Genomic DNA, 18,333 nt, shown 5'->3' on the forward strand with positions numbered 1-18,333 from the left:
ACCTCAAATGATGCCAGGGTTTGATCTGCACACCTGCTGAGCATGCTCTGCAGAGATCAGCAAATTTGAAGAAAAAAACAGGCCAGGTAGTAGTATTATGAAGATGCTCTGGAGATTTTCCATTACAGTTTGGCCAGTGTCACCTCAAAAACATTTCATGGCGTGAAAGGATATCACTGCTGGGCAGAAACAGAAAGAACAGAGATGCTCACAGCTCTGTAATTTTCTGTGTGGACAACATTTGCCTCCTAGAGGGAGACTTTGTGAAACAGAGGTTCATGTTATTTACACCTGTGTAAATGTGCAGTAGGTGAATTGTTAGCAGTGGGAGCTGGATATTGGAATCTTTCTGTTTTGGATTATTGGTATTGGAAATCATAACTCAAATGTTCTGAACTTGCAAAAAGGTGTAGTTCACGTTTTGAGTAAGGTGTTTCTTTAATCTCTCCTCTCCTCGTTTTTTTTGTTGTTGTTTTTTTGGTGTTTTCTTTTTAAATTTTTCCCTGGCTAGGATGTATCTGCCTATAGCTATAACTATCTAAACATATTGTATATATACAGCCACGTGCCTAATCTTGCTGCTTATCACAAAGGCCATAATGTACTTCCTTTCTAAGGAACTGCATAAGGAACATTTTATCAGATATGTCTTTATTTAGCCTAAGCCAGCCTCTGAGCCAGTACTGGTCTTGTGGACACTCTTAGATGACAGACATATCACAGCTCTGCATAAGGTAATCACTGGACATGTGTCCATTCTAATGATGTTACAGTATTAGTGATATCAACAAGGACAGTTCAGACCTCAGCCTGCAGAAAAAAAAGGGAGGTGGTGTATGACTATTCTTTTACAGCAACTGTATCATGAACATTTCATTAAAAGTAGTTCAGCAATTAATGACATTACTTTGTGCATTCTCACAAGCAGTCATAAAGCTTTTGTCATTTCTTTTCTTACCAAGTTGCTCTGCTAAATGTTTGCCTCTCTCAGTGAAGATTACCCGTTCATCCTCCATGTCACATTTGTTACCGACCAAAATAACCTGGGCATTATCCCAAGAGTATGTTTTGATTTGAGTTGACCTTAAAAGAGAGACACAGAGAGAGAGAGAGAAGTCAAAGCAAAGAAAATTCCCCTTAAATCAATTTCAAACAGAATTGTAACAAGACAAAAAAGACAATACTGATTTTGACATCTAGGGTAACATGATTCTGTTTAATTCTGGATTTCAAATAAACTAAGGATTATCTGTCAGAAATTATTATTACAGGAATAATATCAACACAGGTTTTACTTTTGCTTGTTAAAACAAGACAGTCTTTCAATATATTCTCCTGCCACCAACATTCTTTCTGTATTTTTAGAAAGAAGCGGTGACACTTTCTCCCACACAATTAAAAAAAATATTTTCACATTTTAATGCAAACCTTATCATCTAAACCCAGAGCTTTGAAACAAAATCAACAGCTTATTTATTCCTTATCTTTCACTTTTAAAAACCAGGATCTAAATTTATCAGCAAAACTTCAAAGCCATTTTACCTTCCTTCTGTTGTTTCTCTCCAGCATGTTCCACTATAGGTCTTTGACCTACCAGGACAACAGCAATGTTTACATTGTGCATTAAGCCATGGACAGGGGCTGAGTTTGAACTTTGATTTACTTTCCATTTAAATTATACAAGCCCTAACCATGACTACAGCTGAATTGGAGTATCTGAGGCCTTGAAACACCATCGGACCTTGAGTGCTGGTGGTGAAACAGCTTACCCTACAAAGGTCTCTTCTGCAGTTTGAATGCGATGCAGCTAATGGGCAACTTAGGAGCACACCTGGCTGACTGCCACCATTCTGCTGATACTCAGACTTGCTCTGCAGGAAGGAAAACTCCACATCCTGGCTCCAGGCTCAGCCAGGAGTGATGCTGCTGGCTACCACCCTCTAACTGAGAGCAGTACCTGCCCTTGAAGGTAACACAGGGCACAGCAAGCTTACTCTAATCACTTACCCTTTGCCTTGGACTTGTGACTATGACTGGCTTTAGGCTCTGAGTCAAGTGCTTGGTAGGATATTAATCTCTCTTCTGTCCCTATATGCTCAATGGAGAAAGAAAAAGGTGTAGAACATCTCTCTCTCTCTTCCCCCATCCCTCCTTGGACAAAACGGGGTGCTTAGGAAAACTGCACTGGCACAGAAATTAACCTGTTTAACCACACACTTAGGAGAGGGCACCCTGGAAGGGAATCCCGTTGTGTATCAGGGCCCTAGTTCTCTGTGAGAAAAGATGGAATAGCTTCAAAAATCTGTCATCCAAGTGTTTTGGAAGCTGGTCTGTGTGGGTGTTAAGTTCCCTAGTGACCCCTTCTCATAACACAGCCGTTATCTCTACATATTCAGATCCCTGTCTGCAAAATGTTCCATGCACAAAAAAGATCATGATGTAGTCTGACAACCATTTCTAGTGAAAGACAGAAAATAGATCAGATCTCTCCATCTGGTTTTGCTTATTGCAAGACCAGAGGGATGGATGTGGGTGAAAACTGCTACAGCCATCCTTGTAACCCTGGGTCGAATGCCATTGCCCACAGGCAGACCCCCCTTCATGAGTCAAAGCACCTTTAAGCCATGTATGACGGGTTTGCAGTTCCGGGCAGAGGAATTTAAGGGGAAGGATCACACTGCCTTTAGGGTTGTTTTACTTCATCAGAATGACCAAAAAGAAGCCGAAAAAAACCTCAGGCATTTTGTGGTACAGATTGTTCCCTTGGGCCTGCCCTAATTGTTCCTTCAAGAAATGGACACTGTGTTATTTTTAATCTGTTTTATAGTAATTTGAGTAGGTGTTCATAAGGTACTGTGACCAAAGCAGAGGTCAGACTTCCCTGTACACTTACATTTTACTGAAGATAGAATTGCTTAGAAAAAAGGGCACCGTGCATTCATTTTGGCAGAAATGTTCTTTTGGAACCATGCTGAGTTCTTCTGGAATTTGTGGCTAAGCAAAATAGATTTTTTTTTTTTTTAACCACAACTACATTTGTTACCATAGCAACCTTGCAAATACTAGTAGTGCAAACGTCAGAGGATGTTAGTCCATTAAGGACTCTAAAAGAACTTAGCTTTGAATAGTTCTGAGTTGGGGGTCAATTTGTTTCCCTTATATGAGCAGGAAATTGAGGATGTTTCAAAAGCAAAATATACAGTAACAATATTAAGCTTTACAGAAGGAATTACTTGTGTTGTCTCAAAGGTGAAATATAAGAAATTGATGAATGGAGAAATGTTTGGAGAAATATCATCACACCAGTGTAAAGAGAATTCCTTCAGCCTTTTTTTTTTGCAGACTTTCACTCCAGAGCCTTACATGAGTTTCTTTGCTTGAGAATAACCCCCTTCATTTTACTGCAGCCAGACATGATTTTTTTGTTCTATGAACTATGAACCTGTGCATTCAAGTGCTTCTCATTATCAAAGCGACTTATTTTATTCTTAGACTTCTTAATGTGGCTTGCTTATGTCTTACTTTCTAGTTATAAAGAATTTTTTAAGCAACAAGAGATCTTGTCCTTGACAACAAGTCCAAAGGCATGTGTTTTGCAAAAGACTCTGTAGTGCAAAAATAAAACTGACTGACTGTGAAAATCAGTCAAATGTATCCCCACCCAACCCCACATCAGTAGGAGCTTGGATTCAAAGACTATAATAGGCTTATCACTATTATGTTTTCTTTTAGACATACATTTCCACTAATGGCTTCTATAGATTTTGATTCCCACAATTCTCCACAAAAGCCAACACACAGGTCATTTAAAAAAAAGATTTTGCTGTTCCTTGCATACATGACCTTTCAAATGACCGAGGCTTCTGATTAATCCAAAACACAAACCATTGTCCTTGTAAAGAACTTTAGCCTCAGGAAGATTGAAGACATGAAAAGGAAAAGCTGATGTTCGCTGTAAGCTGAATACAGCAATTCTTGTTCAGTCTCAGTGACCTGGTGCATGACAATAGTAATTCACCCTGTAAATCTTTCACATTCTAGTTGTATGGTAGGCAGGCAATCTGCCACATGCTTGAATTTTTATAATGTACAGACACCAGAGGGGCAGATTAATGCAGGACTTCAATGATCCATTACTTTCAGTGATCAATGCAAGACTTGTTCTCCCCGTACTGCAATTCTGCCATATTCCTTGTCAGAAAAGAGCACTTGCTGAATGCTAACTAAAGCATTAAAACAGTCCCATATTTTCCAGTACTGGTTCAAAGTACTGTAAAGTTACATCAATAAATCTCCAAAAGAGTTTTTGACTATTATGACAGAAGACTGTCAAAGATAATATGGAGGCTTTTTTCCTTTGTTTGATAGAATGAAATACTATGTGAAAAAAATGTTCAAAACACAGTGCTTTGAACTCAGAAATCCTACTTTGTTTGAAATGAACCCTAAAGGAAAGGCAAAATTAAACAGTTCACACTGGCCTATGTCTGTACACACACTGCTTCGGTATTACTGTACTACCTAGTTCTGCTCCTAGGAAATGCCTGTAATACTTGTTAGTTCACAAAATATTATTCTGAAAATATTGCTTTTTAGTTCAATAGAGTATAACAAGATTTTATATTGCTGTGACTTCTAATGCTGTCATTTACTGAAGGAGAGAATAAGACCAGTGTTGCCTAGGCAAAGCTATCCACTGTTACCTCATCTCTCATGAGCACACAGGTTTCAAAGTTAATATTACAATGCTTAAAATGGTGAACACACCATTATAAAGACCAAAGACACTATTATCATGCACTACTCTCCTCCAAATCTGCCAAAAAAATCAAATGTCAGTTTTGGTTATAGCCAAGCATAGTGAAATGCACCTTCACAGCAGAGAGGAAGCAGTAGGTAAAAGGTCTGTGTTGCAGCACAGTATCTTTTGGGAAAAGATCAGGTACAAGCTTAAAGGACTACATCTATTCTCAGATAAGTCTCTGCTTAATAATAAGAATATTAAGAATCAGTTTAATAAAGAACTTGGCTCTATCAGGAAGACTGAAACCAATCATGAAAGAACAAAACTTTCAAAGAAGCAGGAGACTAACCTTCATGCAGCAGTGTGACCCTGCACCTCTGAACATGCAAGAGCTTCAAATAATTGTCCAGGAAGCAATGAGTCTGTGTGTGCTCATGTGGGCATCTTACAAGGAGTATTGCACAGCATGATGGAGTGGGGTTCAGAAATATGCAGCCCCAGCTGGCTGAGGTAGCTGAAATGCTGGAAGCCAAGGTAGCTAGCACAGAGCAATATGGGAGCATGGCTATGATGTTACTGTTGTGGAAACTAGCTTGTTCACATTAAATTATGTGATAAAAGCTCATCTGCACATCCACAAAGGAGCACAGAGAGACCATGGCAGGTGGGAGAGCTCTAATAATATCCTGGCCCTGGCTGCTTCCATGCCTATTGCAGGAGCCATTGGACTATCAAAGGCCCATGTCCACAAGACCAGAGGAGCACAGGGGCACAAAGGCAGGTGACAACCCAAATTAAAGACTTAGAAGAAGGGAATCCACATCCAGGCCCCTCCTAGGGCTGTCCCAGGAGAGCCTCAGCCCCACCGTCCAGGCATGAAACCCATCACCATGGGTCAACACCGGAGGCTTGTATGTCCAGGTACCAGCAACTGGGGAGACTGGGATGCAGGGGCAGCTACTGGGCAGACTGAGTGTATGAGCCCAGCTGATGGAGGGACCTGTATTGTATATATGTCTACACAGTTATATATTCTCGCTAGTGGACCTCCATGCTGCTCTGCCAGGGTGGGGAGCAGGACGAGGCTGTTGGTGCTGTTTGTGTTTCTGGGAGCACTCTGCACGTCTGTCTGTGATTTGTGTGGCTGGCCATGTATATATGCACATATATGTGTTGTATGTGTGTGTGTTGTGTGCACATGCCTGCTGGGAATACATCTTCAGCCTTGCTACTGGTTGGACCTGGGCCACGGAGACGCAGCAGCCTCACCTCTCTCGAAGCTGTCAGATCCGCATGATATATTTTCCCCTAAGAGTTCAGGCTTAACTCAGCTACACCTGGGTAACACTGCATTGTACCCTGGAGAAACTGCGACAGAAGCCAATCCTGCTGCTTGTGGTACTCAATACATTTGAGGTTGCACCCACTGATTGGCATACCTTAGGATTCACTCTGAATAGATCTCCAGAGGATCACTTTTTACTAACTCATATATGTCCAGCACAAACATTAATATAACCTGGAATAGTCTCTAGTATATTCTCACCCACAGACAGCAAGGATAGCAAACAAATTTATTCCAGAAAGAAATGCCCATATAGTAAATATATCAGGAATATAAACTTTTAGAGACAGCCAAAATCTACACACCACTGTTTGGACCTAGAGCCCTCCAAGGATGCCTGCCATCCCTAGAGGGGCTGGTTTCTAAGGGCTTTTTGGATGAATTATGCAGTAAGTCACATGCACTGACAGCAGAGAAGCACCTTAATGAAAATGCTCCAGAGGGGGCCATGTATAATGTTTATTCCATCAAGTTCAGGGAACATGTTGTACTTCTGATGTTCTGGTTTCAGAAAGGAGTATGCAATTAACTGGAGTGCATCATCTTTTCAGTAAAACAAATAAAAAAAAAAACCAAAGCAAAAAAAACCCCCCAACACAAAACCAAATTAACAAAACCTCTACCTAATCCTTTTTATTTTTTGAAGTTACTGTTATGTGTTGTGTTCACTGATTGATCTTTAAAATTCTCCCATCTCTGTCTATAGCATGATGCCTCCAAAGCACATCAGCTGAACTATCAGGGGTGGCAGTGTAGTGATGGGATCAGGGGTGGAGTCCAGGTTATCTATTCTAAAACTTTCTCAGTTTATTTAAGTATTTGGTGGTGGAGAGTGTCAGAGGAGCAGCTATGAGTTTGAACATGTGTCCAAAAGTATTCAGTGCTCCCAGCTGAACTTTCTGCCTTTATTTGCAAGTAAGCTTGCCAAATGCCTGACTACGTCTGAGCAGGAAGGCTGGCTTTCCAGCATTTTCAGGAGACATAATTTTCCTTCTGTAATTGAGGCAATAGAGGGTATCTTTCCCCCCTTCCCCTAGTCCCCATCCTATGATGTGGGAAGGTATGGCACAGCCCTCTCCAACCCCTGACACAGACTGGGATGGTAAGGGGAAGCTTTGCCATTCCCATCTTTTCAGGGGACGGGATCCTGTCAGGAGCCTTTTCCCACCCTCCTTGTTTATGAGGAGCCCTGGCACTCTCTCCATTCAAGCAGTCTTTTCAACAGGGTGAGCCTGAGTTCTCCCTCATACTACCAAGCATCTATGCTTCAGTGTGTACCATACGCTCCATTCCTTTCCCCATGCCCTCCTTTATGTCTCCTAAACCCTTATTATTCCCAGCAATCCTGATAGGTTATGTGCCTTAGGAATGCCCCTGTATCTTGGAGTTTTCCCATCTCACCTCTCTATCCCACTCGTTTTGGGGATATGATGGAGATGGTGTCTATATAGGATTATTCTATACAGCATGTTAAATGATTGCAATGCTTAGTCTTGATGGCCATTTGGAAACTGGCTCTGTACCAGCTGCTCTGCATTTGGTGCTCAGACCCTGCTGCAGGGAGGGCAGGGAGAGATGTGGCCTCAGGTTTTCCATCTGTTCTCCAGTAAATAATCCACTGTTAGTGGGAAACGAGCGATCCAAAATGTATAAACCTACCAACCAAAAACCCCGACTTAACTTCCTGATTGGGATTTTGAAGACAGTGCCGAGCTTAAAAATTTGAAGCACTCTGAGCAAAAGCAAGACAGAAGAGTCCTGGAGTACTTGAGTACTACTTTTTGTGGCCACGGTTACTGGCATAGTAGAAATATATACTAGAAATAATTAGTAATAACATCAGTAATAATAACAAGAAGATCCTAACATTTGCCAGACTTTAGTTGAACTGATGAGCAGCTGGGGGCATACACAGCCCCAAGAAACAGAACTAGCTTTGAGGAACAGCTCAGGATCTTTCCTCCCTTACTGACAAGAAAGATCTGGATATTTGCAACTTTTAAACTCAAACTATTGCTTCTCACTTCATCATTCTGGCATGCCCCAGCTGAGGGTCATAAAAGCTCAATGATTATGGCTAATACAAAATATTTTACTTCTTGTATTCATTAACACCTTTATAATTATTGAAGCAGTTATTGAAAACCAAGAAAAGCAATCAATAAAGGAAATAATTATCAAAATATAAAGCTGGGGTAGATGAACCTGTGACAGGAATGGAGATATTGCACCTCAATCCGTCTCATCAAGGATTTAAATCTAGTGGACGTCCTAGCATCTCCACTTCTATTCAGAAGAGATGTATACTGAATTTGCGATGCTTATTTCCAGTGATGGTACCAGCACCTGCTGATTGGAAGTGCTTATTAACATATGATAGAGAATAGGCTAAGGTGTCCCAGAAAAACAGGAGTATTGAACATGGATGGAGGGGGGCAAAGAAGGGGAAAATATTAACAAAATAAATTTCTTCCATCCTCAGTATCACAAAGGAGCAAGGCAAAAGGATCTGGGGAGAAGTGGATGTAATAGCAAAAATTGGATGTACCAAACCCTTTACTCTTGCAACTGACCAGGATGTATGACTTGGCCAGGACTGACTGTATTTGATGTGTCAGTTAATGTTTATACAATATTATGTTTTCTGTCTGGATTGAAAGGCAAATGAATTGAAAAATGCCTTATGATTGTGAAATAAGCTGATATTGAAGAAATCAGAATGCCAATGACTCACCCCCTCTTTCTGACAGGCTTTATCTTCCTTGTGCAGAGCCAAAGAGTGCACACCGTGCAATGAAAGGCTACACATTCAACCTTCCCTTGGAGGAAGATAAACCAATGATGCAGAAGCTGCATGACAGGTGTGACACTAACAAATTTCTGGTTCATTTTCAGTCAGAAGGCTAGTCAAAATGCACGTTACCCAGAGCATGACAGGTTTTCATTGTTCTGGTAGGAATTGCATCTACTTTAAGGAAAATAAATTTAGCTTTGCCAGTGAACAAAACACAAAAGCTACCTTAACAGAAGAATCCACTACGAGTTTCTGAGGCCGTAACTTCATTTTAGAAAACCACGTGCCATATTTCAGTTTTGACAGGTTATGAAGATAATCAAAATGAATCCAGTTCTTTTGGAGAGTAAAACTGAGCTAATCTTTAATAGATACATTTTTATAACATTATGCAAGGAAATATGACATATCTTTGTTCAAAAAGTTTAGTTACTCAAAAAAAAGAAGGAAAAAAAAGGAGAGAACAGCTAAAGATGTAACAGCTGATATTGTCTCTGTGTTTATGACATTTATTCTTATGTAAGTATCTTAGTGGTAATCCATTACCATAACTGTAATGAGGAAGTATATGCTTGCTTTATAATGTCCACTCTGGGTCTGCATTTAATGCAATGCGTAAGAACTGACATGGCATTGATAACTATGTAATTCTGTATGGTACCTAAGATGGGAGGTAAGCATCGCAGAGATTTATCAATCAGAATTTTCTTTCTTTCTAATTAACCTTTTCTATCTGTTCTTACCTTGCACATGGACGTGCCTTCCCATCCGGAATCCTCTGCTGAGTACTTTATTGAATTACATTCCATTTTTAATGTAATATACAAATGATTTTCTTAATAGCCCATGAATTAGCTTTGGTGCCTTTTCTGTACAGTGTTGTTTCAAATAAGAGTACCAAGCATCTGTTGTTGTCAGAAGATTATTTTCTGACACTAAAATGCAAATCCACTGGATAATGGTATATGGCATCAAATGAATATATTGTGGGCAAAAGACATTCGTGTTCAAACTGTAATTCTTACATATGTCCCTTTGCTTGGAGTTACAATGAAGCCTGCAGGGCATACTTAATTTGTTTTAATCAGGTTGCAGATGTCCTTAATTTTTACATCTTTGGCACAATCTCTGCATCCTGCTTTCTTCCCAGCTGTCAAATACACCTTGAAACTACTTGCCAATACAAGTGTAGCAGGAGCCCAATTACGCACTTACTACATTAAAAAAAAAAAACAAAACAACTGTGTTCTGAGTTAGTACTGTACTCTGTATGCCTTCTCCCCAGTACCTCCTGTGCCTGAGCTCTGATGGCCATCTCTTTAGAAGAAAAGCCCACCAGGTGAGGTGTTTTCCTGTACCTGCACAGCCAGCACAGAGCAGCTGGCACTTAAACAGCTGGCAGTAAGTCCAAGAACAGCCTTAGGCAGAGTAAGGTCCCGCCACACAGTATGTCACCCTGATATTGCACACCCTGAAGGCTTTTTTTGTCATGGAGGCAGACGACAGAGTACTCGTGTGGAAGGTCCTGACCTACTCCTAGGCAAGGTGGACTTTGGCTGAAGGTGTGCAGAATTAATAAAATATAGTAAATTCCCTGTCAAAGTCAACTGTATCTCTTTCCTTTTCCAGGCTTTTTGTTTAGAAAAGTTGAACAGATGTTTACACAGACAGTGGAGAAGAGACAACAAATACTGTGTTAGGCAATAAGGGCAGAGAGAACTTCCAACCTACTTCCTTGCATTTTGTGTCGTGATAAAACAGTATAAAATACATTTCAATATTTAATTCTTATTCACAGGAGTACAAAATCCTCTCCTACAACAAGGTTTACTTATGAGCAGACCAACTAATATAACACATTTTTCACAGTGGGACATAGTAACAACACATGTTAATGAAGAGTTTTTATGTCATGTATAATGCCGCAAGCTGTGTCATCTGTGGGAAGTGATTTAGCAACTCACCACACAGACAAAAGGCTGTACATTTTAATTTTCTCCCCACTGAGAAAGGCACCATTAAATTATCATCCTTCAAAGCTACTACTACACATGCACGGTGCACACAATCATAAAAAATTAGGGTTTGAAAGGAGATGGAAAAAAGTATTTACAAGAAAATAATATTCATGGAAACAATAAAAGGCAAAATACAGTCTGCACTTGCACATCTTTTGACTATTCCCATGTTTTCATGTTCCAGATGCTTCCAAATAAATGATCCTGTTTATCACCAATTTATGTTGATTGCACAGACTGTCACTGGAGCTCTGAGTAATGACCCTAATCAATACAACTGATCCTAACTCTGATATTTGAAAAACGTAGCTGTGAAAAAAGGGAGTACTGAAGTCATTTACTAAAGCAACTACAGCATCTGTTTGAGTATATTACACTTTTAAGTAAATGAGCAATTTGCTGCCACTTAAAAATATATTTTTTGCTTGCCATTTTTAATTCATTTTTATATATATGGAAACAGGTACAGACACATATGTATGTGTCCTCACATTTGCTGTTTTTCTTTCTCACAGTGATTTTAATAATTAAAAAAAAAAAAAAAAGACAGTTAAGCAAGCAATACTGATGCTGAGCAAGTCCTTTTGGTCCTACCTGCTCGTATCTAATAGTTCCCTCTTTACTGCACCAGCAATGGTCCCTTAACCCCAGACTGCACTACTCTGCTGAAGAGCTTCTCTTGCACTTCTGGGGTTATCTATTAGCCTCTCACCTTCAATCCCAAAGAGCACCTGCACAGCAATGGCATTTTGGAAGTAGCGAAGTTTTTACAGGCACAGTCAAGTTCTTTTGGTTTGTAACAACATTGATAGTTCTATAGCTATACTTTAGCTGGGTCACACAAAGTTATTTATTTTTCCTTTTTCTCTTTTAAATAGCAAATCCAGATTCATATTTGCAATATATATGGTGAGTATCTGGCAACAAAATGTCTTTATTTTAGGGAGCTTCTCATTAAACAATTCTCTGGAATTCTGGATTGACCCTGACATTTTACTGTCATGTCTCGTTATTAAATTCATTGCATATTTGTGGCTATTAATCCCTTTCTGCCTGTTTTGCCAGGAATGCCTTCCAAGTTCATCTCACTTCTCAAATTCACTGGTTTGGATTTTATTTCCTCTGTTGTTTTAGCTTTCATTTTTTCAAGCTTAAATGAATTCTGTTATTGCTTCTCTTATATCTGATCTTGTTAGATCATTTTGGGTTATTTTTCTCATTTGGTATTTTGCACAAACTCATAAACAACTCAGTCTCATATGCATATAAACTGTGTTCTGAAATGCCTGTGTTCATGTTTTAATGAAGGTGTTAAAAAATTAGGTCTAATTTTAATTACTGAAAAAGCTTACTAGGTCATTGAAGCTACCTGTGATAAATTATCATGGACTATCCTTGTTAAGGATTCATCCAGCTTGCAAGCCATGTGTCAGGGCTATCATGTGAGTCATTTTACTTCTTCTTGGTAAGATAGACAGCATTGTTTTACTAAAACATGAAGGATATGTTACTTCTGTAATTGTACGTTTTATACCAGAACTGGTATAAATCCTATCAGCATTTTGTCTTTAAAGTTACTTTTCTTGTTATCTTCTGGAAGAAGAACAAATGATACATTCAGAGCTATACTTGAACCCTAGGCATGAAAATGTGATTCCACCATTGTGTCCTTGCACCAATACCTCTTTGGAAGTAACTTCCCTATGTGATTGTACATTTGCAAGCACGAGAGATTTGGGGTCTGAAATTTTGAGTCAGAATATGTGTGGCCTAGTTTTCATCTGAACTATTGAGCTTCTCCCTTTTTTCACACACAGCCAAAACTGGACTGGCAAAATGGCAGCTACCTTAATCTCACTGTTAACTGGTACTCATTAATCAGACAAGTATGAGTCATATACCATGCACCTTTTTTTTTTTCTTTCTTTGAGGCCCTGAAGGTAAATTTTGAATTAGTCTGGTCACACATTGCTTTTGGGGTATTGCTGATCAAAAATCATTTTGTGAGGGCTGCCAGGAGCCAAAGACAACTGTAAAAACCATTTCACTGTCTACATCCTGCCTGGCACAGTGTAGCAGGATTGTCTTGCTGACTCACCCTGCAAGTACGTAAACTGCAGGCTTATTTCTGCTGACTCACGGAGGATGATGGAGGGCATTAGACTTTAGATTTTATTTCTAGGATTAAAAATAAAGCAAGAAAAAAAATTGTAAAAAAATGAAAGAGTTGTATATTCATTCAGAATATCAGTAGTGCTGCTACCTGATTCACAAATCAAAAGACTGTGTTTATATATCTATGTGTGTATATATATATGTTTGCCTCTCAGGCCATAGCTGTTACATATTTGAATTTTGTTCTCATCACAATTCTTAAAACAGAGGTATAGTGCTTGTCCCTGACCCCAGAAGCCAGATTTAAAAGGAAAGCCCGAGTATGGAGGAAGCTGTCAACAACATATACAGGCATGAATACAAATTTTTAGTAAAAAATTTGGAGATTAGATTTAAAACTTTCTAACACTTTTGAAAACTGAACACAGTGGCATTTCAATATGATACAGCCTAACCTCTCCTAGGGCTCATGTTGAACTTTCATAAATTAAAGTTTATCTCACTCTGCCTATGATATCTTTAAAGCATACTGTTTAAACCATGTTAGCTAACACATTTTTAAGGTTACAGTTTCTCTCCAGTAATAAAAAAGAAATGTTTAATATTGCCTTATTGACACTTTGTCACTGACTTCAGCGAGTAAAGACCCTTCTCTGAGGACATAACTATGGGCATTAAACAGGTGCTTGGGTAGACAGTAACCTTTGGATGGAAAGCTTATAAGGGCAACCGTCACAAAATCAGAAGTTCATCAGTGAAATTGTTCTGTATCCCCAGAGCGGTAGAGTGAAGTTATGTACTGGAACATCAAGAGAATAAAGCATTTCCTATGCATTGCTCCAGAGGTGAAAGCCTACAACTGCAAAAAGTGTGAATGAATGAGTTGGACAACAGGTCTTTATAAGCCATGGAGCAGAGGAAATGACTGCGCTTTACCAGAAAGTGTTTCCAGTGTGGATGTAACTATATCAACAAAACTGGGTGTTGCCCTGGAATGTAATAAACTACCATGCACTGCCAACTCTGATCCTATAGCAAAACAAAATAAAGCAGTAAAACTTTTGCCTTTAAAACCACATCCCTATTAGATATTTCTCTTGGCAGAGCTAGACAGGTTAAGAGTCACAACTCTTCACAGCTCTGACACAGATGGGCTGGCAGAGGTCTTTTTGGGTGCAATTCATCTGATCTATTCTAGCAACTAGTTTAGAATGAGACGAGTAATGAGCGAAAAGTGTCTGGTTTTTGCCATTGACTAGAAGAGATCCTCATGTGTTTAATTTGGATATGGACATCTGCAATGTATCAGCTAAATTTATTCCGAGGAGTCTCACCCATAGCTTTGGGTGTTCTCAAGGTCTCCAGGATTACAGAATTCACTAATAGACTACAAGATTTGTCTACAGAATAACAGTATCAGGTGAAGGTTCCCCATACACCTGTATGTTACAGATATAAACTAGCATACATCCAAGCAGACTTACCTCATACCAGAGAAAGATATCAGCAGAGCTATAACACTCAGGAGATAGTTTAGCTAATTAACTTATATAAGCTTTGTTGTCATGAAACATTTCTAGCCCAGGCTGATCCCCTAAGGCATGTTCACTATCTGTAACTCAAGAAGGAAAACCACAGGACTTAGCTTGTGGCAGACTACTAGGACAGCTGAGTACATCTGTGTGTGTATTGCAGAACTGCAGAAGGGTTACAGTCTAGGGCAAGGTGGCACCATCTCCTGCCATCCAGCTTCCTTTCCCCCTTTCATTTATGATCTCCACCATCTGACCTCTTTCTCAGAAGGAGTAGAGGGCCTCTCCTCTTTCATGTCTGCTGCGGACAGAGTAGTATTCTCCTCCTATTGCTTTGTATGATTTCAGTCTAAACCAAGCATCCCCAGGGCAAGTGAAAAAAAAACCTGATGAGTGGACATGAAGAATTCTGAGGAGGTCTGGACACATTTGCTAGGTTAAGCAGATGAGAAAAGCCAATGTGATGCTCCTCTGTCAAGTGGCGATCCTATGGATATCATCCTGACCCTGGACCAAGTTGCAGGCCCAGCTCTGCCTCTTCCTCCTCAATAGAGATGTGTAGAAACTCCAGCCTGGAGATAGAAGGACAGTGGTTGCAGGGACCTATATTTCCCACAGACCAGGTGCTGATAGGGACTCTAACTTGATTAAGAAAAATGGGATTCTGTGGATCACTTACAATCAGTAACAAGTCCTTATGAGAAACCTAAATGCTGCAGCAATTAGCTAGGTATGAACCATTTAACTATTTATGTCCAGAATGAGCTGTAAAATAAACACTAAACATACTCAAATGTAACCACATGTATTCAAAAGGAAGGCAAATGCTGTCTTTTTCTTTTTTGCAAACCCAAGAACTAATCCAACTGCCACAAAACAGCTCTGTGGAAAGAAAAAAAAAGAAAAAAAAAGAAAAAAAGAAAAAAAGAAAAAGAAAAAAAGAAAAAAGAAAAAACAAAGGGGAAAAAAAAGAAAATACTAAGGTTAACAAACCTCATTTCTTCCCTTGAGTTTAGTTCAGCTATATCAAGTCTGTGACCACTACTGAAGATGCACTGACTCTACTCCCTGTTTCTGAAGCTTCAATTTGCTGTGCAGAATCTCAGAGTTCATTATTTCTCAAAAAAGTTAAAACTTCAATCATTTTAGTTGTTAAAACTTCTGATGGCAAAAGCAATGCTACTGCTTCTATACACCGGGAACCAGAAGCCCAACTGCTACTAACAGCCTCACCCACCACTGCTGGATGTAACTCAGAAAACTGTATTAGAAAGTCCATGGGGAGGAGAACTCCTCATCTGACCATTGTCTGTGAATGGCATCACATTGGACTGTGAGTGTTTTTGGGGGATGTCGTGGTTTAACCCCAGCCAGCAACTAAACACCACGCAGCCGCTCACTCACTCCCCCCCACCCAGTGGGATGGGGGAGAAAATCAGGAAAAGAAGCAAAACCCGTGGGTTGAGATAAGAACGGTTTAATAGAACAGAAAAAGAAGAAACTAATAATGATAATGATAACACTAATAAAATGACAACAGCAATAATGAAAGGATTGGAATGTACAAATGATGCGCAGTGCAATTGCTCACCACCCGCCGACCGACACCCAGCCAGTCCCCCGAGCGGCGAATCCCTGCCCCCACTCCCCAGTTCCTATACTAGATGGGACGTCACATGGTATGGAATACACCGTTGGCCAGTCTGGGTCAGGTGCCCTGGCTGTATCCTGTGCCAACTTCTTGTGCCCCTCCAGCTTTCTCACTGGCTGGGCATGAGAAGCTGAAAAATCCTTGACATTAGTCTAAACACTACTGAGCAACAACTGAAAACATCAGTGTTATCAACATTCTTCACATACTGAACTCAAAACATAGCACTGTACCAGCTACTAGGAAGACAGTTAACTCTATCCCAGCTGAAACCAGGACAGGGGATAACCATGACTTTTCCTATGCTGATCAGCAGAACTAAGAAAGACTAAAATGGAGGAGTGATGTATCTGAAAAGCCTGATGGTATTAACCACCAGGTCCCACAACAAAGAGAGGCCATGGCTGTTTTCATATAGGAAAATTTCTGGCTTTCACAGAAGCTAAATTCTGTGTAGCAACATTTGAAAGTGATGTCTCTGTTTGCAGCTGAATGGGAGGTTACAGCAAAGCTGGCTTCATTTACACATGCCTTTGCCAGCATCTGATGGGACTAGAGCAAGAAATGGCTGAGTATAAAACCTTTGCACCTCAGAAACTTCAGCTAGCCCTCATTGTCTTAGCAATGTGTGCTGCTCTGAGCTCATTTAACTCTATAAGCATGGGGGCTCCAGGCCAGAGTCACAAAAGGAATTTAAGTGGTTAGTTTCTAGCTCTGCCAAATTTTACTGAGGTCTGAGTATAGATCCTTCTTTTCAAGATTTGCCCAAGACTGCTAAAAGGTCATCTCCACATTGTTATCTAACATGAGGACTTTATTGATAGCTCTGCTCACAGACAGCAGGTGTCCTCTGTAAGTAGGCGTTTGTGCTGTGGATTGTGGACTTGCAGATTGAGGGACTGCCAGTGGGACCCATCAACTGGTAAACAGAAGGTCAACGGTACTCTATTAACAGAAAAAAGAAGAAGACATTTCAAGCAGGTGGTTCAGCCTCATCAGGGCTTGTATTCAAAGGCACAAACAATGACTACCTTTCAGACAGTCCATAAAAAGGAATGTATGCAATCCAAGGCCAACTTGAAGCACAGATGTGGGAGGTATGGGAGGGGAAGCAGAATGAACTGCAATGCAACTGAAGTGCTCTCTTTTCTGGAGGGCCACAGAGCCTCTGGGGAACATGCAGAGAGCTCCCAGAGAAACAGGGCTTGTCTCATGGGCTTAGTGCTTCCCATGGCAATCTCATGACCTCCAGGTGAGCATGGATAGCTTCCATCTTCCACACATAAGTAGAGAAGAGAATCTGGACAATAAGGTTTAAATCTGTATTCTCTTTTCCCATTTGTCACAGCAGTGCCGAATAGATCAATCATTTCATAAACAAATTTTAACTTCTACTCTCTGGACATCTGGCAGGGGAAGGAATTAGAATGGAAGAGAGGATGTTGCTGAGAAAGAAATTCTGAGTTATCTGAAACCTGTCCACTTACATAAAGTGGGGTATGCATGAACAGATGCTAAGGGATAATGAAGTACATTTTCTAATATTTGTGGCAGATAAAGTCTGAAAGCTGAAGTGCAACACTGTCCTTAAACAGTTTAGAATAAGAAAGTAAAACAGCTAAAAAGAGACCACTGAAAGTGACATGAAAGGTCCTATTAATTTGCTGTAAATTACATGTTACATATTTATATATCATGCCTGAGTAAGCGAGTCTGAGAGAAAAAACAAATAGCCTTAATCTTACTGAAGCCCAGAACAAATATGCTATATTTTTGTTAATATAATATGCTCAATTATAAAATCTTTCCTCTCTCTCCTCAATTTTGCCTTGAAGGTTTTTCTAAAATTTTTGCATAGCATTAGAAAACCCTCATTGGATTCTAAACAATGGCTGCTTAAAGGGAAATCTGATGAATAACCAGCATTAAACAAAAAGAAATGTCTCAAGGCAGAAGACACCTATAAATGATATAAATCCTTAATACAACCAAAAGTCAGTTTGCTGGTTCACTTCCCACTTAGTCATGCAGAGCAAAAATAAATATTTAAAAGCAAGATAAATTAAGAACATGCTCTTAGTCAGTGCAAAAAAAACCCCCTTGAATATAAACAACTCACCTGAAGAGAAGAGAT

The 18,333-nt window shown here is 39.8% G+C and overlaps 1 protein-coding gene across 3 annotated transcripts in view; it reads right to left on the reverse strand.

Annotated features, from left to right (window-relative positions):
* The window catches only part of RAB3C (RAB3C, member RAS oncogene family), a 136,299-nt gene that overhangs the window by 19,370 nt on the left and 98,596 nt on the right, over window positions 1-18,333 (reverse strand). For all 3 annotated transcript variants that reach the window (XR_008233692.1, XM_052778341.1, XM_052778340.1), the window contains one exon: window positions 959-1,083. Coding sequence is in view for 2 of the 3 variants with exons in the window: in XM_052778341.1 (XP_052634301.1) it covers window positions 959-1,083 (125 nt within the window). In the remaining variant the exon portion in view is untranslated. The remainder of the gene's footprint in view (window positions 1-958; window positions 1,084-18,333) is intronic.

Source organism: Harpia harpyja, chromosome Z, assembly GCF_026419915.1.
Source record: "Harpia harpyja isolate bHarHar1 chromosome Z, bHarHar1 primary haplotype, whole genome shotgun sequence".
Taxonomy (NCBI): Eukaryota; Metazoa; Chordata; class Aves; order Accipitriformes; family Accipitridae; genus Harpia; species Harpia harpyja.